We start from the raw sequence: 23,759 nt of genomic DNA on the forward strand, positions 1-23,759 counted from the left end.
ACTTGTAGGTGTAAAATGGGTTCTTTTTGTTAATACATTACATACAAGAGGCCCACCTACCTGTTCCTCACTAGAACTCATTATTAGAGCTAGCATCTTGATAACATCATCCCACCCTGTTCCCTCTTTCCTTCCTTCCCTTCCTCCTCCCCTCTCTTTTTTCCTTTCTTTTTCAATCTGACAAAAAGGTTAAAAATCAGCATTTCAAGTAGGAAAATGGTATATTACCTAAACCTAAAGTTAGCTTTTTCTGTTAACCTCCTATGGAAGTTTCATTTCAGATACAATGTACCACTGAAGACTATGTATAAAGTAACAGATTCTAATAAATCAAGTTAGAAGATTTCTGACACTTTAAGAAGAGCACTCTTACCACATTATAGGTCATATAAAAAGAAAGTAATTTATGTGTAAATTATGCCAGCACTAATAATTCAGTATCTAAAGAGTTCATGTACAGAAATGCATTCATATTTCACTTGATTAAATCAACTCATTGGGGGACTTCCCTGGGGGCACAGTGGTTGAGAATCTGCCTGCCAATGCAGGGGACACGGGTTCGAGCCCTGGTCCAGGAAGATCCCACATGCCGCGGAGCAACTAAGCCCATGCGCCACAACTACTGAGCCTGCGCTCTAGAGCCCATGAGTCACAACTACTGAGCCTGCATGCCACAACTACTGAAGCTCGCACACCTAGAGCCCGTGCTCCACAACAAGAGAAGCCACCGCGATGAGAAGCCCACGCACCGCAACGAAGAGTAGTCCCCGCTTGCTGCAACTAGAGAAAGCCCATGCGCAGCAACGAAGACCCAGTGCAGCCAAAAATAAATAAATAAATATATTATATATATATAAAAAAAATCAACTCATTGTTTAGCTTGTCAATCTTATTTATATTGAATATCCAGTAATGCCTTACCAAAGCCATGATGTCTGATATGTTGATAACCATGAGAAAAAGACTGGAAAAAAAATAAAGAAAAAACACATGTAATACTGCAGACACATTTAAAAGCACATTAAAATCAAAATGAGAATAATCAAATAATCTAACATTCTGTTATTAGTATTTCTGCTTCTGAAAATATTACATTTGACAAAGGCTCTTTTCACATTATCATGGACTACTGTCCCACAGTGATGGGCTGGACTTCAAAAATGTTATTTAACACTTTGAATATTTATTTCAATAGTATGAAAGGGACATGATAGAGAACAAACGTATGGACACCAAGGGGGGAAAGCGGTGGGGGGTAGTGGTGGTGTGATGAATTGGGAGATTTGGATTGACATGTATACACTGATGTGTATAAAATGGATGACTAATATGAACCTGCTGCATAAAAAATAAATAAATAAATAAAATTAAAAAAAGAAAGGGACATGAATTATGATTTTTTAAATTAAAGTTTTTATTTTAGATAATTATGGATTCACATGCAACTGCAAGATATAATATAGAGGGAACCCATGTACCCTCTGCCCAGTTTCCCCCACTGGTAACATCTTACAAAACTATAGTACAGTATCAGAACCAGGATACTGACATTGATTCTGCCAAGATACAGAATGTTTCCATCATCACAAGGATCCCTCATGATACTCTTTTATAGCTACATCTATCCTCCTCTTGCTTACTCTCTGTCTAATCCCCAGTCCCTGGAAACCACTGATCTGTTCTCTGTTTCTATAATTTTGTTATTTCAAGAGTGTTGTACAAGTGGAATCATTTGAATCACTTATAACATTTTGGGATTGCCTTTTTCACTCAGCACAATTCTCTTGAGATTTATCTAAGGTTCTGTGTGTATCAATAGTTTGCTCCTTTTTATTGCTGAGCAGTACTCCATTATACCACAGTTTGCTTAACCATTCAAGCACTAAAGGACATCAGGGTGGTTTCCAGTTTGTGGCTATTACAAATAAAGCTGCTATAAACATTCGTGTACAGTTTTTGTGCAAACACAAGTTTTCATTTCTCTAGGAAAAATAGCCGAGTGCAGTTACTGGATTATGTTGTTTGCTCAGTTTCATAAGAAACTGGATAACTCTTTTCAGAGTAGGTGTACTATTTTACATTCCCACCAGCAACGTCTGAGAGCAATTTCTTTGCAGCCTCCCCAGCATTTGGTGATGTCACTATTTTTTATTTTTTGCTTCTTCAACATTATTTTGTCAGTTGTAGATTTTACTCTGGGTGGTTTTACTTTTTTACAGTATTATTGTTGTTGTTTCTACAGTATTATTTGTTGTTGTTTCTACCAAGTCTAATTTTTCCTGGGTCAAATTTTAGTGCTCTCTGGAACCAAAAGGGGGACGTTCTTAAGTCAGTCTTGTGTATAAAAGAAATGTCACAATGTGTAGTAGTAGCCATTTCCAGTTTTATTTTGTGCTGATAACTTCTACCACTAATTTAGCACATGTGTTTTCAGTTTCTATTGTATGCCAGCCACTGTTCTTGTTGCTGGTAAAACATTGGTGAACAGAGCCTACCATCTACTCAGGGAGACAAATAATAAATAGAATGTTTGTAATAACAATAAAATGTCAGGTGGTGTTAAATGTGAGGAAGAAAAGTCGATTGATCGGGGGAGACCTCTATGAGGAGAAGACATTTAAGTAGAGACCTGTGTGAACAGAGTGAACCATGAAACTATATGAGTAAAGAGCAATGCAGGTAGAGAGAGTGTGGAACGTACAAAGGGCATGAGGTGAAAACGTGCATGGTGTATTTGCAGAACAGCAAGAGGGTCAGCTTTAAGCAGAGTGTGCTAGCATAAAAGTTGTGGGAAATAAGGTTGGAGAGATAGATATGCAGGGGCCAGATCACATGGGGCCATTTAGGCCATAATTAGGACTTTAGAATTTTTCCTAGTTGTGACAAGAAGCCACTGGAAGGTTTTAAAGGCTCCTCGGTCTGTTGTATGGATAATAACTGTAGGAGGACAGGAGGAAAAGCAGGGAGATCAGCTAAGAGGCCCCTGAAGACGACTGATGATAGTGGGCGGGTGGAGGTGATTGAAAATGTGAATAGAAAGAACAGACGATATCAGTGACATGTAGCGAGTGGATTTGGCAATGAGTGATGGATGGACTTGGGCTTGTGTGACGGATTAGAAAAAGAAAACAGGATGAGCAGCTAGAGTTCAACAGGAAGAAAGGGAATTGCTGGGTTCAATGTACGACATATTAAGTTTGAGGGGTCAGTGTTATATTAGGGGGGAATGTCAGTGACTTGTAAAGGTTTAAAGGTCGAAAGAGAAGACATTTATAAAGCCACAACTTTGTCATCTTTGCCTCAGTTCTCTCCCTTTGTATTTAGTTTTTCGTCGTAGTAGTCTCAGGTTAAAATTACTACACACACACACACACACACACACACACACACAAATACACGCATACATATACACACACATTTTGATGAGCCTTCTACTTCTCATCCCACATATCCCCAGCTCTTCTTAAACTTTAATTAAAAGCCCTTCTAAAATCTTGCATCTGTTAACAGAGATGTGAGAAAGTACATGTCACTTACTAGTCTTTTTTTAAATTGGGTCTAAGTATCTTCTATGTGGTACTGACAAGGTATAAATGCTTTTAATGTTAAATTCATGTAAATATCCTGCAAAAATATACTAAATTAATCTAGAAATGAGATTTCTACTATTTTTAAACAGTGTAAGAAAACCTTTTTATTATTTTTATTATTATTATTATGGCAAATACATAATAATATGCTACACTTGGTTCTAGCTTAAATTCATCAAGAAGAACATGCAAATTTATGCTAATATTAGTTATTTCTTTCAGCATTGAATATTCCAGTTTGATTCCAGAATAACAAAACTGCTAAGAAGCTACACATTTATCTCAAGTGTCTTTCAGAGAGGCTGATCAGTCCTGTGCTGATGACACAATTTCATTGCTTCAAAAAAGCAAATAGTTGAGTTGACAGCTTCTCTTCCAGAGTCTTGATTGCTTAACACTGACTGCTCCAGAAATTCCTGGAAACTCAGAAAGGATACTTCCCATTCCATTTGCCAAAAGTGTAGAAATCAAGACTAAGAAACTATGTAAATTATTGACATCTAGAAGTTAATTTCAAGCCATGTAAAATGATATAATGTTAACACATTTGTCTAATACACATTTAAGAAATAATCCAAAAGAAAACAGAATGGTATCCCTTGGAGTTTCTAGGCACAGTTATATCTACAATAAACAAGTTATTAACTACAAAAATTTAACGTTTATATTTTATAGTTTTTTAGTGGGGCTCCTCTCTAGCTTGAATAATATTCTAATAACATTTTATTGTTGAGAAAGCATATTATTCTGCTAGAGGCTCTAATCAACTAATTTCCTCTCATGACAACTGAATTCTGACTAAAAGGGTGAAACATTTTTTTCTCATTTTTATAATAAATCTATGTTACTGTGTCTTAATAGCAATCACACAAAATACCCTCAAGTGTTAACTCTCATTTCCTAAAAACTAACAAATTCAACGTTTCTTAAGCATTCACCTTACCTTTTTGATGATAACTGGGTAGTTAACTGAACAGCTTCAAAAGCACACATCACAAGAGCAAAGGGGATTAAAATCTGTTTAAAAGAACAACAAATGATGCCATGGGTAGCTGTAGCATTTGAAGAAATATTTCAATTTCTCAAAGTTTGTCTGTATTAGTGAAAAGCCAATGCTGAAATAAAACCATGATACCAATGACATATAGAACGGTGACGAAACAGATTTAAAAATCCACATCAATAGCATATGTAGTATAAAAGATAACAACAAATATTTCAAATAAAGCCTATTCCAAATTTTTGTTCTATTTAACTCAGTATAATAATTAATGACCCAAATCAAATAAACTATGGAGCCTGATGATTTGATTCACAGATCCCTGAACTCATCTGGTTATTTGATACTACAACTCTATTAACATGATTTAGCTGCTTTACCATTGCTTGCTGTTGTTTTATTTTAATACTAATTTATTTCTGATTATAAAATTCATACTCCATAAAAAAAAATGGAGAAAGGTATAATAACATTTATACTGGTTGAAAAATCTATAATCCAGAGGTAACACTGTTAATATTTTGAGATACTGCTTTCCAATGACCAATTAAAAAAAAATACACACACACACACACAATGTTTAAACAAAGAGGGGAGGGAGAAAATATGGAAAAGAAATGATGTTCAAAACTGCATAAGACTCTTATTCAAGCAAAGGCTACATGTAGTTAAGGCTACATGACTGAAATAGAGGTCCAGGAGAATTTTCACTTCCAGCCACATCAGTCAAAGAAAGTGACCAAATATATTACATCAGTAAAGCTTGCTGAATTAAGCTGGAGATTATAAATCTAGCATTTAGTTTAAACTTCTGTTTTTCTTTCTCTCTTTGCTTGTTTTTAATTAAAGGCCCATGATCTTTAATAGACTGAGAAAAGAACAACTACCATTAAGAAAAATGTAAATAAAGATTAAGGAAACTATTAACACACATTTCAAAATAATTCAGTAGTGAATGGGACATGAGAAAATGAACACCTTTTTTAACATTTCTTAAAATTACATTTGTATTAGTGCAGTAACAAAAAAAAGGATATTAATCCTTTAATAAACACATACTTTTAACAATTATTACTTCTGTGATCTGAATAGAAGGCAATCAGATTTTAGGCAGATATTAGTTCCTTTATTTAAACAAATATATACTAAGTACATAAAATGTGCCAGGCACTACGGTAGAGGGAATAAGACAAGCTTAATGATCCTAGAGAAACAGGGAAAGAACATGAATTACATTCTATTGGAGCATCTGAACCCCTGGAAAGCTGATAATTTGTCATTATCTTAGACTCCTCAGTACCCAGCTGGTGCTGATAAACCTTCAATGACATATTTATTGAATGAATGAATCAGTTCTAAGTACAGGGATTATGAGAAAAGATGGTAACATGTTGGCCGTCTCGGGCGTGGGGAACATCAGTTCGGGGAGCCTTTGATCTGGAGGAGCAAGGCAGTTTTGATCCAGCCATCACTTCCCACAGTCTTTAATCACCTTTGATAGGACTTCCTGGGACTAACAGACTCTCTACTTTTTTGAAGTTCAATGGGCTTAAGAGTAAAGTAAAAGGATTAACTATATTTTGGAGTAAAAGCTAAAGTGTCCGACTTCCCATTCAACAGTGTCTGAGAAGGTATCTTCTTTCCATGTGACTTAACTCTGTCACTTTATAATCTTAATGTCACATGTTACATAATCTTAATTGTCACAATGAGTTCATAATCTTATTAATCAGTATCTTAAGAAAATAAGAAAACCAACCTTCCACATCATCAGGGCTCCCATCATGTAAGGACTAAATACGGTCAGAAAGCAATAGACAGAGGCAAGATCAAAGCTAAGGAATCAACAAAAAGAAAAAGGAGTTTAGAATTCACATTGCAACTTTAAAAGAATGTTCTTCTAAAAAGCATGTTTAAACTACTTTTCTGAAATCTACTCTTACTAAAGCACAAGTATACATTGTCTCAAGAACTATTACAAAATCAGTAAAACGAATGAGATAGACTTGTATGTGCCGATACATACCAATTTTCAAAACACATCCTTTAGTGTAAAAAGCAAGGTACAGAACAAAATCCCTATTTGTATTATTTTCTGGTTATATATATGTTGTTTTTATTTTAAATTACCTGTTAACAGAAGCTATATTCCCAGTTCCAAAAAAGGCTGTCATTAAGAAGAAAACCTAAATAGAGTTAAGGAAATGCCAAAACAAGTCAGAATTCATTCAAGTTCTTTTTCATTGAGAAAAGATATACCTATTCTACTATGAGGGTAATTTGCTTTTCTACTTGTACATTTGATCATAAATTATTGTAAATGAGTGTTCCATTGTATCTCCTTGTGAATGCATTTGGAAAGAACCAGACTGAACAAGCAATGTACTAAGAACAACGAGGCCTGGGAGGTCATCCTTACTTGTCACTAGTAACCTTGGGAAGGTTACTATTTTCCTCGCCTCTAACATAAACAGTTGGATTATTGTTATTTGTAGTTGGCTGCTAATGATTAAAAAAAAAAGCGACAGACATTTTCAGCTGAAATACGATTTCATTTCATACATGCTCGCTGTGTGCCCACTACATGTGAAACGTGCCAGGTTCTTTGACTTAGGAAGAAATAAGATATCATGTTTTAAAATAATTCAATAGAGAATGAGAAAGTAAACATCTTTTTGACATTTCTTAAACTTACATTTGTAATAGTGCAGTAATAAAAAGTAGGTATTAATTATATTGGGGTCTAAGAACTTACTGCTAGTAAAGTATTTAAAATAGTGCCTGGCCCACTGAAAGGGCTCAATAAATGTTAGTTACTTTATTATCATAAACACATACACAAAAATAGTACAGAAACACTAAAAAGGAAGTATGAATCAAGACAAATTTCAGTGAAAAAGCGGCATTTGCGTTGGTAACTTGAGCCTTAAGTATTTTCGTTGTTCCATGCATTCAACCAGTCAACTAACCAACCAAGATTTATCATCTAGTACATGTCAGAGGCAGAGCTAGGCACTAAGAATATAAATACAAATAAAATAGTTTAAAGTGCTCATATGGTGACTAAGATTATGATGATATGTAGAAGTATATAAGATGAATTTAAAGGTAAACAGTGGGAAATAAATGACGTAGTCAAGGACTTCCCTGGCAATCCAGTGGTTAAGACTCCATGCTTCCAACGCAGGGGGTGCGGGGTTCAATCCCTGGTCAGGGAACTAAGATCCCACATGCCACCCGGTGCAGACAAAAAAAAAAAAAAAAAAAATGATGTAGTCAAGAAACAGTAAACAGGTGTGATAGAAGCTGACGGTTTATTGAAGGGTGCAGTGAAAGATGAAGCAAGAAATGTAGATTGGTGGCATATTAATAAAAAACCTTGAACTTTATTGTGGAGACAATGAAGAGCTAGCAAGCATTTTAGGTGAGTAATATAAATAAGAAATACCAATAACAGTGAGATATTTGGATCAGGGATACAAATAATTAGAGGCAGGAAATTCAATTAGGAAGCTATTTCAGTAGTCCATGTTGGGGACAAGGAAAGTCTGAACCAGTGTGGTTAGAGTGGAAATGGAGAAGGAGGGGAGACCATAGAACTTTAAAACTGGACAGGGAGTTGTTAAATATGACAAGTTTGATGCCCTGGGTAGCTGGGAGCATGGCGATGCCATTAAATGAGATGAGACCTGGCAGAGAGTGATTTTGGAGAGGGGTGGGCAGTCATTAGTCAGTGTGGACATATATCTGGTGATGCCCAGCAGGATGTTGGACATATGACTCTTAAGGTCAGAGAGGTCAGGGCTGGAGAAGTAGATCTTAGAGTTGTTTGTACAGAGGTGTCAGTCAAAGCTATCGGAGAGGATGACATTACCCAGGCACAATTAGAGGAGAAGGTTAACGATAGAGCTTGGAGAAAAACATACATGGTTCAAGAGCAAAGGAAGAGTAAGTTTCCATGAAGGAGAATAGAGATGGTGTAAAAAGCTGAGAAGAGAACCTGGATCATGTTCTGGATGTCAAGGGAAAAGAAAGAGAAAAATCAATTGAGTTGAATGTTGTAAGAGTGGTCAAGTAAAACTGAACAGATTAGACTGTGCAATCAGGAAGGCCCTGCAGACCACGAGAGGACAACTTCAGCACAGACATTTGACAAATACTGAAGAGCTACTATGTGCCAGGCACTGGTCAAGGCTTGAGGATATAGTACATAAATGGGGAGGAAATGGTAGCAGCAAGGAGCTTGGTAGTAAACACAAAGGACAAGATGAAATTATAATTTAGGGAGATGCAGGGTTCAAAGGAAGAAGTGTTTTATTAGTATAGGCTGAGTGGAAGGAATCTGCAAAGACAGAAAGCAAAATTGAGAGTGAAGGCAAGAGGTAGAGGAGAGAATAAGAACATTTATTTTCTGGACCTATAAGGTCCAGACTCCACCACAGTAAGTTCAAAGGAAATATCTCCCTATGAGTTTCTTCAAGTCAGTCAGCCAGCCTTCCCAAAGTGAGACTTTATTCTGTCACATTGTCTTTCAAACTTCTAATACAAATAACTTTCACACAACATTGCCTCTGATGTGATCCAAAAACCTTGTGAGACAGATGTTATATAACATGAGTATAGTATAAAATACACATAGGAAGATACAAACCTAACTCATAATAGTGGTTTCTTCTGGATGAGGGAAATTAGTTTGGAGTTGGAAGTTGAAAGGAGACTGTCTTTAGCTGTAATATTTTAATTTTTAAAAATGTGTGACATATGTGACAAAATATTAGTTGTTGATATCTTGGATGGCAAGAATACACATATATACATTTGTTTGTTGTATCATTCTTTATGCTTGTCTCTAGTTTCAGAATTTTTTTGAAGTGTAAACTATATGAGAAAATTATGGTTGGGAGGGTGGTTAAATGGCCTCCAAGGTAATACCACTACCAAATGACAGGCAGAAACCCCTCCCACTTCTTCTTACTCCATTAAATGGGAGGTGGCAGTGCCTTAAAACAGAAGTCCATAAAAAGGATACAAGGAAGAAGGCCCTACGGATGTCATCCAGATAGAAGTCTCGAAACCGGGTTATATCAGTATTATAGGTGAATTGGATACTGGAGACCTGTGAGATAAGAAGACATTTATAAATGCACAATAACAGTTCGCTTACTTCTACCCTCAAAAGCAAACTTACCGTCAAAGTTACAATAGCTAGAAAGATAACTTGTACTGACAAGAAAACAAACAAAAACAAATAAATCTTTTCCTATAGCTTAATTTCACCTTAATAACATCTGCCGAAAGGTAAAATATACTGTTAATAATATACTGAACAGAGTTGTAGTATTGCCACATGTGTAATAAAAGTGAGAATTGAGCTTTTTATTATCCTGTATAAATGCTTCACTTTTAAATCCCTATATAATTTTTCCCTTTTCTAACATCTGATTTCTCAGTGTCCCGATCTTCTCAAACTCAAGTATGGTATGATATTAAAAAGCAGGATAAATTAAATATTTTTCTGTTTTTTTGTTCTTCTGTTAACTCATTTCCAGAGAAATTATTTTCTCTCTATAAAAAAGCAAAATATTTCTGTCCTGGTAAAATAAAAAGCCTCTCAGTTCCAACATGATGGATGCACTCTTGCTTAATCCCCCTTTTTCCACAAAAGAAAAACTCATGGATAAGTTTAAAGGGAGACTTTCCCTATCTCCCACTTCCCATGTAATTTTCTGTTAAGTCCTTAGGATGCTTTAATCCTCTTTTCTAGAAAAAGACATATCTCCTTTCAGTTAAAATACAGAATTTAAAAAATAACACAGTAAACCTCATTTTTAATTTAATAATATTTAATTATTAAAATTTTGAATATTTAATACTAAGGACAGTCTGACCATTTACTTGAATCTGATCAAAACTTCTTTTCATGTATTGTTTTAATATTCCAGGACTGAAAGTTAAAAACCAGTAATTACTCAATATACTTCAATAAAGTTTCTTCTTTATTGAAATTGTTTATTCTAAAACATCAAGTACTCTTTGTGAACTCAACTAGAACCAGTTAAGGATGAATCAATGGATCAACTATGAAGGTATTTTCCTGCAATATTTCTTTTATCTGACCTCAGTAAAATTATAAATATTTTATCACAAATTTCTTATAATTATCTTCAGTTCTGAAATAAAGGCAAGAGACATCAATTAACTCTCTAGCTCAACATGATAAAGGTGTCCTTAATATCTGGCTGGCTTTTAGCCAATTCAAAGTATATTATGTTGAATAAACAGTCTAAGATTTGGACTGAGGCCATGATCACTAAGGTGACAGAATAAGCATTTTGGATTAGAATGACTAGAAAGAGAAAAATAACACTGGAACACAAATGTCACTTTATGATCAAATTCATAAATTGAAGTGCGACAACATAAATATTATTCCAACGAAAATAAACTGAAGGAAAGAAAAATTAGATGTGAAAACAAAGGCAAACAAGATAAAGAACATTCTTTCTCCTATATTCTTTCACCTATATTAATGTTTTTTTGCATCAGAGATTTTTTCAAATAATCTCTAAGAAAAGCCCAACCCATATAATGCCCATGAAACAATAAAATCATGCTTTTCTGTTGTAAGTGAAAATTTCCTTACAAACTGTTTGACTTAATTATTAACTTAATTATTAATGCCTTAAGTACTGTAAATTTTTAAGTAGAATTTTTGATGAAATAACATAGCAACCTCCTTATAGGATAGAGAATACTCTAATATTCTTAAATAAATGCAAGAATGATTTTGACAAGCTACCTTCTGTTTACAGGAAACAACAGATTGTGGCAGGGTTTCTTGTTCCATGTGTATCCAGACAAACATCAAACATGACAATACTAATGGGAAGAGAGCTTCATACCTAAGGGGTGGAGGATGTGAGGCGGAAGTGGGAGGGTAGAAAAGAAAAAAACATTAAACAAATAAAAATGCAAATTTATAATACTAATAGGTCTTTCTCAAAATTAAAACAATCTTGATAATACTTCTAAGTTACAATATCACAAAATTTAAATTTTTTAGGCTTTCCAGAAGAAGAAAGTAGGAAAGGAAAGTAACATTTAAATATCAACTCTAACACCATCTTTTGAAATTTATCAGATCTTGAGATCATTAAATGTTTAAAATAGTAGAGATATTTAAAATTCATTCATGAGGTAAATGACAGAAATACACAAAAAAGAAAGAAAACATAAGACAAAAGTAAAAAGACAATTCCTGGGTTAAAATGATTAATATACAGAGAAGAAAAGCAAGACAAACATCCCCAATTTTTAAAAAAATGGGTGCAATACAGGAATATAAACCTCTCAAAAAGAAAAAAAAAGCCAATAAATCCATAAAAGTGTCTGACCATATTGATAACTGCTATAGAAATTAAAAAATAGATGCCATAGTCACTTATAATATTTACCCATATTAAAAAAATGTCAACAAGAGTATAATGAAAAAGGAACTCTCATACTCTCTACATAGGAACAAATACTTCCTGGAAGGCAATCTAATACTATGCATCAAGAATCTAAAAAATATTCATATAGTATAATCTAATAATGTCACTTCTAGGAATTCACCCTGAGAAAATAATCAGACATATGCACTACGATTCCCATCTGAAGATGTTTGTTACAATATTGTTTACAGAAGAGAAAAACAAGAAAACAACTTAATATCCACAGGGGAGTTTAGTTAAATAATGTATGGTACATCTTTAGGCTGGCGTATAATGTGGACATTATAATGTGGACAAAGGAGAAATGTTCATGAGATAACGCAGTGGCAGATGCTTTTCCTAATCCTTTTCTGCCCTAGTTTAAGACAAGTGTTTCACCTTTGTAATCCCCAAAATACTCTACATATGATAGTAGTTATCACACTATTTTAATCACATGTTTACTAATATGCATTCCTCACTAGTTTGGAAAATCTTTGACTGGGTCAGTCTTGTCACCACTACAGGCCCCCTCATAATAAGTATTTGTTGATTGGAAGTTACAAAACAAAATCAAGCAAACCAAATTAAAACAAAAAAACCTGTATTTCTCTTTCAAGTTTTTCAACTATTGAACTCTATTCCATATTGTGCTATTTCCTAAACATGAGAAAGCAAAAGAAACAAAATGCTTTAAACTCTACCACCGATCATAAAACTAAAACACTGAAGATCAGGCAGAAGAAAACATTCAGGTTTGAGAAGGCATACACAAATCACTTGGTATCTAAGATTTAGGACGCCCCAGGATATGAACAGACAACACATATGTGAGAAAATATTATTAGTAAAACAAGTGCAGAAAAATGTATCGACACAAAGCTGCACTATTTTTGGCTTACTAAAATAGCATTTGATATTCTTATTTAAAAATGAGATATGAAAGGATATGATGAAGTAGGTCCCCTCATAGGTTGTTGGTAATATTATAAGCTGGCACTGTTCTTAAGACAAAAGTAAAAAAAAAATTCATATTTTACGGCCCACCTATACTACAACTGAGAAGTGAAAAAAGGAAATAATCTAACTATATAAAAGGCTTATGCATAAAAACATAATTCAAAACATTATTCATGACAATAAAAACTGGAAATAAAGTGACCAAAAAAATTCAGGAAAGATCAAGGTACAGCCATGTCATAGTATATTAAAAATCTATTAAAATGATGGTTAGGAAGCCTATAAGCCAACTAGGAAAATGCTTCTAAAATAAAGTAGAGGGACCTCCCTGGTGACGCAGTGGTTAAGAATCTGCCTGCCAACGCAGGGGACACGGGTTCAATCCCTGGTCCGGGAAGATCCCACATGCCAGGGAGCAGCTAAGCCCGTGTGCCACAACTACTGAGGCTGCGTGCCACAACTACTGAAGCCCATGCCCCTAGAGCCCGTGCTCCGCAACAAGAGAAGCCACCGCAATGAGAAGCCCAAGCACCGCAACGAAGAGTAGTCCCCACTCAACACAACTAGAGAAAGTCCGCATGCAGCAGCAAAGACCCAACACAACCAAAAATAAATAAATAAAAAAAAATAAAATAAAAATTTCAAAACATAAAAAATAAAATACAGCAAAGTAGAAAATAAAGATATAAAATAGTATATGGACTATGATTAATACTGTGTTAAAAGGATAAATACAGAGCTAAGACTGGAAGGAAATATGTCAGAACATCAATAGGAGGGGTAGGGTTAATAGATGATTTTTCTTCCTTATTCCTACTCTTCAAAATGTGATTATACTATTTTCACAATGATTAAAAAAAAAATTGAAAAAGAAATAGAATGCCTGTATCCTAGCCATTCTTGAAAATTTAGTTCAATTTCCACATGAGTCCTTGATGGCACCAGTTCAGCTCCCTTACCCAAACCCTGTCTCTAGTCATTCTTTATATCACATAATTCACAATTTAAATTATGATAACTTAATTGTTGCATTTTGCAATTGCCTAACATTGTAAAATAGAGGCCATATTTTATAGCAGCTTACAACTCTATTATACACCTGGGGTACACTAATTGTTCTAACTGTATGTCTGTCTAGTGTTTAGGACACTAGAAATGTGAAAAAAAACTTGTTGACTAATTGAATCAAGAAAGTGTACTCTCTGAGCAAAAAAAACCCAAAAAACCCATGATTTTTAAAATATTTGCACTTATATATGAAATTATTCTTTCCTAATACGTAAAAACATAAATTCCATAGTTCTACATATAGTGCTACAGATATACTTCTTTTCAAAAACTATAAAATAAAATTTTTGTAAAATGTAGATGAATAAATCTGATAAAGACAATCTTCTTATGGGACTTTATTTCTTTAGACAACCAATATCTCAAATAAAGTCTGTATATCTGAATTAATAAACTGAAATACCAATAAAATGTCATCATGGGCTCAGAGTGTACATAATAAAACCTTTCTAAATTAGGATCTGCTAGTTTGGTCTCTGTGCAAATTGAACAGGGCTGAAAAGACATTTCGTTTGTATTATACTTTGTTAAGCAAAGGGATAATATAATCAAAATTTTGGAGGAAAATGTTTAACCAACTTAAGAGAACTATTTTCAAGTATTATAATAGCTTCCATCTGCATAAAAATAATTAAATGTTGATTAAAAATAAATCTTTATTCATTTAATCAAGGGTGCATTGTTAGAATGTAGGATTACTATTACTGTACTTTTGTAAAGTAATGAAACTGCATTTCTTTTAAATATCCTATAATTCTGACTATTCACTTATTTACATGGAGAACCCTCCAGGTCATCCAAAAATAGTGATGTGGAATGATAACAGGTGGACTATGTTTTGCAAAACTGATTTGACACTGAAAAATGTACTAACTGAAATTATCAGACTGCTGTTTCAGGCTACCTCTGTCTAATTTTTTTTGCAAAGGTAAATATACTTTCTGATGTTGGGTAATATATTTCTTAATACATTCATTAATAAGGTCATACTCATTATTCTGATTATAGGCATGATTTTTCACTTTTTAGATTTCTTAAATTAAATGTGCTTAAATGTGCACAATGGTAAATCCCTAGGTTTATTCTAATTGGGATCAAGATCCTATATTTGGACCAAATTTTGAAACTGTCTGAGCGGTGTTTATTCGATTTGTCTGTTCTATTCAGTGTTTATTATAATGTGCATATTTCTCATAAAGATTTAAGTAAAGATGAAATAAAATTCAAAAGCAAGTGAAGAACTCTTTTCTTCAAAGTAGATGGGAGAGTATGTCATTGTTCTCACTGATTTCTAGAGAATGCTTCAGAATCCAACCCAAATCAAGCTGTTCTTTTTTGTTTTACAAGAAAATTTTAATCTTCAATGAAAATGTTTAACTTTTTAACAGTTTAACTTTTGGGAAAATAGTCTAAAAGGTTTCTGAATCAAAAGGAATATCTGGACTATGACATATGCAAGAGTAAAAATAAAATATTATACTCAAAGAAGAATGAACAAATCAAAACATAATTTAAAGTGCATGAAAGGAATGCAACAAAGACTAAAATTCTTGTAAGTCATTGTTTGAGACTTAAAATTCCTCCACAATCTATCAGAACTCTCTAACACTGTAGGTAAGCAATATTTAAGCAACTTCAGGAAGTAAACAGAAACACAAAGACTACAGGCAATACTGTGAAAATGATAAGAAAAAGAAAACTGAAGATTACAGATCAAGTCACATACAGTTTTTACAGAGGAAAAATACTTCTAATTTATTCCTCAAGATTCACATATTTTTCATTTCCAGAGGTTAAATACTCAGAGAAATGTCAATATGTCATTTAAAACTTGCTACTAAAAATTAAAATTTAAAAACAGTTTATACCCTGTGCTTAGAAGTAGGTAGGTCGACATTGAGGAAACAAGAATGCTAAACAGCCGATCAAAGAGAATCAGAGGACTCAGTAGAGGCACGATGAAGGAAGAGGCTGCAATAAAACAAATGTGGGTAGTGTTAGTACAAGCGACACAGGGTATGTTGAGTTTAAAGCACTGAATAATCTATTATCATTTATAGCATTTATTATTTGTGTGACATTTAAAATGAAGCTACATTTGCCCTACTCATTTTTGTTAGAAATTTGAAACTTCACATTTTTAGTTAAAATTACATTTCACCATTTTAACCACAATTTAGTTCAGATTTTCCCAATTTATATTCAGCCTTGCTCACTGTAATAACTCTTAAATAAATAATTTGTCATTTTCTAATGTAAATAATAAAAAAAAATATTACTCAAGATTCAGCAACTTTTCTCCTAATTAAACATTTAGTTCAAAGACAACTTACTCCCCAGAAATTGATTTTTCCTAAGCACTCCCTCCTCCAAGTTTTCCCACTGCAAAGTATGCATTGAGAGTTGTAGTGTGCCAGTTAGAAAATTAGAGACAGGAGACAAGGACTTCACCACACATGACAGTTGTAATAAGAGTAATCCAAATAAGTGAAGTAATCTTTCTTCTCAGGATTAGAAAGCAACTACTTCAGTGGGAGAAGAGCAAATAAATTGGGGGTGGGGTATGGGTAGCAAAACATAAACTCCCCAATCTTTATTTTGGAAAGAAAATATGCATAATTTCCTAATCCTCCTGGCTAGGATGGCAATATGCGTGGAATGAAATGCTCCAAGGTATGAAGACAGATAACTTGGGAGGGCATCCTGGCTGAATTACTTATAACTCTTTAACCATGAGGCAAGTTTGTTAATCTATCTAAGCAGTATTTCCATCTGTTAAGTAGAAATGATATAAAGTTGTTGTGAGGTTTAAATACAATTTCACCTATAAAATGCTCCTTAAGCATAGTGCCTGAGATACAGTAAGTGCTTAATAACTGCTAGGTGCTATTATTACTACTAGTCAACATCTACTAATAAGTTAAATGTAAAGACAATCTCATTCAAAGTTGAGTCACTGTAAGATTTAAGATTATGTAAGTTATATTTATAGTAATCTTAGAAGAATCGCTTCTGATTTTTTTTCAGATGTGTAGTTCCAGTAATGTTATCATCATCTGGTACGTATTTTAACAGAAAGAAATAGTATTTTAATATTTATTTAAAAAGCCAGTTCAAATGAGACCTGTTTTACCAAACTGTATTTTCTGTATTTGTTTGACTTTTGTGTAAAGAATTGATAAGATGCTAAAAGGGAAATAAGAGTCCCCATCCTGAGTGACATAAGTTAGAACCAGTTGTATAACATATAACCCATTTAGGGATCCCAGCACATTAGCAAAAAACGTTCACTGGAGCTAGACTATAGTGAATTAGTGCCTGGAAGATATCTCTGGAGATACTGCTGACCTACCTATGAGTCAACCATTTCATGCCTTGCACCATATGGTAGGCATCCTCTAGTACCGATGTTCTCCTAATCCCAAGGAGGAACTGTCTTGTTTAAAATATATGTCCAGCCTATAAGAGACTCACTTCAGATTTAAGGACACACATACGCTCAAAGTGAAGGAATGGAAAAGATATTCTATACAAGTAGAAACCAAAAGAAAGTGAAGGGTAGCTATAGCTACATCAAACAAAATAGACTTTAAGTCAAAAAATGGTAACAACAGACAAATAAGGTCATTATATAATGATAAAGGGGTCAACTGATCAGGAATATATAACAACTGTAAATATATATGCACCCAACATCAGAGCCCCTAAATATACTAAGCAAATACTAATAGATCTGAAGGGAGAAATAGACAAGAATACAATAATAATAGGAGACTTCAATATTCCACTTTCAGAAAGGGATACATCATCCAGAGAGAAAATCAACAAGGAAACATTAGACTTGAACCATACATTAGACCAAATGGATCTAACAAAAATTTATATAACATTCCAACCAGTAGCAGCAGAACACATTCTGTGCATGGAACATTCTCCAGGATAGATCATATAATAGATCACAAAACAAGTCTTAGCAAATTTAGTAAGACTGAAATCATATCAAGTATCTTTACTGACTATAATGGTATAAAACTAGAAATTACAAGAGAAAGCTGAAAAATCTACAAATATGTGGAAATTAAACAACATACTCCTGAACAACTAATGGATCAAAAAAGAAATTAAAAGGGAAATAAAAAGATATTTCAACAAATGAAAATGGAAACACAACATACTAAAACCTATGGGATGCTAATGTTAATCATATACACTAGGGCACAAGGAAAATATCAGTAGGTTCTATAAGGTAAAAATAATACAAAAAATACTCTCAGACACAATATAATAAAACTAGAAATTCAAGATAAAGCAAAAATTAATGAGGTAGTGAACAGAAAAACAGTAGATCAAATTAGTAAATCAAAATCCATGTTCTTTGAGAAAATAAACAAAAAGGACAAACCACTAGCTAAGTTAATCAAAGAAAAGGAAGATAGTGCAAATATACAAAATAAATTATGAGGGAAATGACTAATAATACAGAAGGAATTTTTTAAAATCATAAGAGATTACTTTGCATCCCTCTATATGAATAAATTTGAAAATCTAGAAGAAACAGAAAATTCCTTAAGCAAATATAGATTTCTAAATTAACCGCAGTAGAGATAAAAAGCTTAAACAGACTAATTTCATAGAGAAATACAAAGTTATCAGGGGACTACCCAACAAAAAAGGACTAAATTCAGATAGTTTCACAGGGGAATTCTTTCAGAACTTTACAGAACAGATAGTCCCAGTGCTACATAAATTGTTTCCGAGTATAGAAATTAAAGAGAAACAATTCTTTTTAAGTAGCAAATATAACATTGATACCTAAGCCTGATAAATTTAGAACAACAAAGAAAATTAAAGACCAATATCAATGTGTCTTAGGAGTTTATATCAGAAATGCAAGAATGGTTCAGTACTGGAAATCTATTAGTATTATTCACCACATTAACAGGTCTAGGGAAAAAAAGCCATATTATTATCTCCATAGATGTTGAAAATGTCTTTGACAAAATTCAACATCCATTCTTAATAAAAACCCTACATAAAACAGGAGAGCATGTACTTTCTTTAACATGATAAATATATATACCTCAGTCCTAAAGCCAGAATTTCTCTTAAATGGGGGGACTCCAGAGACACTCCCACTAAGATCAGGAAAAAAATCAAGGAGGTTCACTATCTCTACTATTTAACATTGTTCTGTAGGTATTAGCCAATGCGAGTAAATGAAAGAAAAGAGAGGAATAAGAACAGGAAGGGGGAAATACATATCTGTATTTGTAAACTACATGATGGTATACTTGGAAAATTCTACCTAGAGAGTCAATGATAAACCTAACTCAAGAAAGGAAAATTCAGTAAAGAAGTAGGATATAAAATTAACATGCAAAAATCAATAGCATCACTGTTGGTGGGAATGCAAATTGATACAGCCACTATGGAGAACAGTATGGAGGTTCCTTAAAAAACTAAAAATAGAATTACCATACAACCCAGCAATCCCACTACTGGGCATATACCCTGAGAAAACCATAATTCAAAAAGAGTCATGTACCAAAATGTTCATTGCAGCTCTATTTACAATAGCCAGGACATGGAAGCAACCTAAGTGTCCATCGACAGATGAATGGATAAAGAAGATGTGGCACATATATACAATGGAATATTACTCAGCCATAAAAAGAAACGAAATTGAGTTATTTGTAGTGAGGTGGATGGACCTAGAGGCTGTCATACAGAGTGAAGTAAGTCAGAAAGAGAAAAACAAATACCGTCTGCTAACACATATATATGGAATCTAAGAAAAAAAAAAAAAAAAAGGTCTTGAAGTACCTAGGGGTAAGATGGGAATAAAGACACAGACCTACTAGAGAATGGACTTGAGGATATGGGGAGGGGGAAGGGTAAGCTGTGACAAAGTGAGACAGTGGCATGGACATATACACACTACCAAATGTAAAATAGATAGCTAGTGGGAAGAAGCCGCATAGCACAGGGATATCAGCTCGGTGGTTTGTGACCACGTAGAGGGGTGGGATAGGGAGGGTGGGAGGGAGGAAGACGCAAGAGGGAAGAGATATGGGAACATATGTATATGTATAACTGATTCACTTTGTTATAAAGCAGAAACTAACACACCATTGTAAAGCAATTATACTCCAATAAAGATGTTAAAAAAAAATCAATAGCATCTTATACTCAAAAAAAAATTAAAAATTAGAAGATACGATGAATGAGAAAAGCTCATTTATAATAGCAACAAAAAAGATAAAATACTTAGGAATATATTTAACAAGAAATATTCCCAGCCTATATGAAGAAAACTATGAAGACTGCTTTAAAAGGCACAAAGGTAGACTTGAACAAGGGAAAGGACATCCCTTGTTCTTGGTTAGAACGTCTCAACGTAACTCATGGGTAAAATATAAGTTTTCCCAGAGTTAATTGGCTATATTCTTCAAAAATGTCAATGTCATAAAAGACAAACGAAGGGAAAATGCCATAAAGGATATTATTAAGTCAACTGAAAAATTAATATAAGGATGGTAGAATAGATAAAAATATTGAATATGGTGTTTAAAAAATTTTATACATACATACACTCGTAATCACAGGTGGACAAGGACATGAAGTAGAGGATGACTTTCTGTAATTCTAGGAAATTTCTATTTTTTTAACCTTTTTAGACATTTTAGATGTTTAAAAATGAGGTACAATAATATGAACACAAATTCTATTTTCTTTGCTTCTCTTCTTCATGTGGTTTATCCCTAGGTGATATATTGTTTATATGCTGGTGTGTGTTATATACACTGCATATTTTTGAAGCTATGCAGGAAAATAAAAAGACTTCCCTTTAATGTCATCGTTGCCATTCATAATTTTTGATTTTTCTGTGGATTTGAAAACTAACATGTCATGTGAGAGACAATTACATATAGATACCCCACTAGAATATTAGCCCCACCACCCAGCCCTGCAGAATATAAGCTCCAGGAGGGCAGGGACTTGTTCCATATTTATTATTCTCAGAGAACAGAATAGTGCCAGAACATAGTACAAACTAAACACATTTTTTTTTTAATGAAAGAGCAGTCTCTGCTATTGTCATGCAGAATGAATGTAAATAGTAACTTTAGTAATCAAGATAATTTAAAAGGGAAGGCCTACATAATGCCCATAATGAAATGAAGTTTACATAGTGAAAATAAAGTTATATATACAAGAACACTTATTGTCCAAGAATCACTTCCACTTATACAATGACCAAGGTGTGTAGAAAATGAGCAAATCAAAACTTTAGGAGATACATGTCCATTTCCTGTTGTATTTTTAAGCCTCTGCTTGGATTTTAAGAGCAATCCAAGGACAAACACTCCTATCCCTTAATCGTCTTTTTAAGATAAAGTTCCATCCAAAGATCTTTCTTTTTTTAATGATGAACAAAAATCATTTATAAATAAATAAATGTTAAATTACACATCATGTCATTCATAGGCATTACAAACTTTTTCTTTTTTTTAATGAAAAACCTCGACTTAAAATTTGCTCCTGTCTTCCAGTTGGAAGGAAAAGGCTAAGTCCTTAAATGACATCTGTTTGCTCCACACGCACATTCTTAAAAGAATTATAGAGGAATACGTTTTAAAATGTATAATCGGCTTTATAAAATGTGTAATGTGTTGGGAGGTGACTAATCAATGTTATTTTCAGCAAGGGAAATACAGATAAAATTTAACTGCTTCCTAGTCCCTGTGTAAGAAAGGAGAATTTATGAATTGACATGAAATTTCAGCATAGGAATCTCTTCACAAAACCCTCTTCTCTTCTGGAAGCACTTTTTATCAGGTGCGAATAAATATACAGCCTTATTATCAAGTCATAAATATTCTATCAAGTAATTCTTAATAACACATGAATGCTCACAAAAGTTCTAATTTTTTTTGTCAACTTCCAACAAGAGATAGAAATAATAGCTCGTTATTATTATTTTCCCACAACAAAATTATTTGTTTCAACAGCAATGATACAGATGTAAATGGATAATTTTAAGATGTAACTTGATGGAAAGTTATCTCATTTGATTTGATTGACCTCTTACCTAATATTATCCAGCTAACAACCTGATTAATAAGAGGCAGTCCTTGTTTCTCGAGTAGACTATTATGAGTGCCATACACAACACACACGGAAAGCACCGTGCTTAGCATCTGAAAACAAACACAGAAGACGTAAATAAAAGAGAAGGTGGTGAGTGACTAATTTATATATTAGAAAGAATACTTAGAAAAGTGCTTGAACAACTGGAGTCTGGCCAAAATGTTATTGAAATTGGACCAGCTCACCTTCTTGTGGCTAAGACCAACAGTCAGAATTCTTGTACTAAGCAAAAGCCCTCCTTTACAAGCATGAATGAGGTGTTTTACACTTTCAGGAGTATTTTGGCATACATTATCACACTGTTTCTACTTAGAAATATTTGTTATTAATCTTGAAGTTTTCTTAAATCATGGAACTGCAGAGTGTGAAATGTATATAGCTTGGTGTATATGGCTGAGTGTCTTCCACCTCTGGCCCTCACTAACAGTCATATCTATTTATTCATTCAATACATATCTGTGGCCTGAGTTTTCACTGGTACTGGGAATACAAGGAGTACAATATTCTTTAGGGAATATATACAAACTAGTGTAGAGTTGGTAAACTATTGCTTTTAGAAATATTGTTTTATTGGAACATGGTAACTCTCATTCATTCACATGTTGTCTACAGCTCCCTTTGCCCTACAACAGTAGAGCTGAAAAGTGACAACAGACTCCATATGCCCCACAAGCCTAAAATATGTACAATCTAGCACGTCAGAAAAATGTTTGCTGACCCCTGAACTAGCGGATTAATAGCCAATTTAAGAAATGAGCTAAATTATGGCTATGAACAAAGTAAACTCTCTTAAAGATCAGATTAGCAACCTGATCACCAAATCCTAGAGATACATTTAATTTACTCATATTTTCAGTGAATTAAGAAGGAAAAATTGCTGTCAATAAATCTATGACACAATTCTAGGATCCTTTCAAATGTGAGACACATTCTCATTTTAGATACATTAAAATGTGAGAAGACACAAATCTTAGAATCATAAAAATATATATATGGTACACAATAGAGGAATGAATGCAAAGTAATAAGGTTAATGTAAGAAGGAATTACTTTATACTTAGGGGTATTTCTCACAAAGTCCATAAGAATTTTAACATGGTATTCTTTACTCCTACAGAGTAAGATTCAGAAACACTCACTTCTGTCAAAGTATTCATTATTACAGGTGAATTTTTTCAAAGCTACTATGGTTTAGTGTAAAACCAGTCGGTATACCATTTAAAATGAAAAGATACGCTTCAATGGCTTGATAGGATCTTTGACAAAAATACTTCTCTTTTTATATGTTCTCTGTTGTTCTCTAAGAATGAGTTAACATCTTTTAAGTGTTGTACATTTTAATTTTTGAGTGTTCTTGGAAATACTATTATCCCAGCTTTGTTCTGAGTAAATTTTTTGAGGAGACTCAAATAAGTTTTTTTATCAGTGTTGTAGATGTCGTTTATTGTTTATTGTTGAAAAGGAAAAAAAAAAGTGGTTTCCACTCTTATCTACAAAAAAGCTATCATTTTACAGAAT

The 23,759-nt window shown here is 33.5% G+C and overlaps 1 protein-coding gene across 1 annotated transcript in view; it reads right to left on the reverse strand.

Moving 5' to 3' along the window:
• PIGN (phosphatidylinositol glycan anchor biosynthesis class N) overlaps nt 1-23,759 on the reverse strand; it is a 109,104-nt gene that overhangs the window by 26,547 nt on the left and 58,798 nt on the right. The window contains exons 21-28 of the mRNA XM_059893640.1: nt 22,183-22,291; nt 15,959-16,061; nt 11,390-11,492; nt 9,620-9,706; nt 6,721-6,776; nt 6,350-6,425; nt 4,534-4,607; nt 922-964 (exon numbers count right to left, since the gene is read on the reverse strand). Of these exons, the coding sequence (XP_059749623.1) occupies nt 922-964; nt 4,534-4,607; nt 6,350-6,425; nt 6,721-6,776; nt 9,620-9,706; nt 11,390-11,492; nt 15,959-16,061; nt 22,183-22,291 (651 nt within the window). The remainder of the gene's footprint in view (nt 1-921; nt 965-4,533; nt 4,608-6,349; nt 6,426-6,720; nt 6,777-9,619; nt 9,707-11,389; nt 11,493-15,958; nt 16,062-22,182; nt 22,292-23,759) is intronic.

This window comes from Balaenoptera ricei, chromosome 14 (assembly GCF_028023285.1).
Source record: "Balaenoptera ricei isolate mBalRic1 chromosome 14, mBalRic1.hap2, whole genome shotgun sequence".
Taxonomy (NCBI): domain Eukaryota; kingdom Metazoa; phylum Chordata; class Mammalia; order Artiodactyla; family Balaenopteridae; genus Balaenoptera; species Balaenoptera ricei.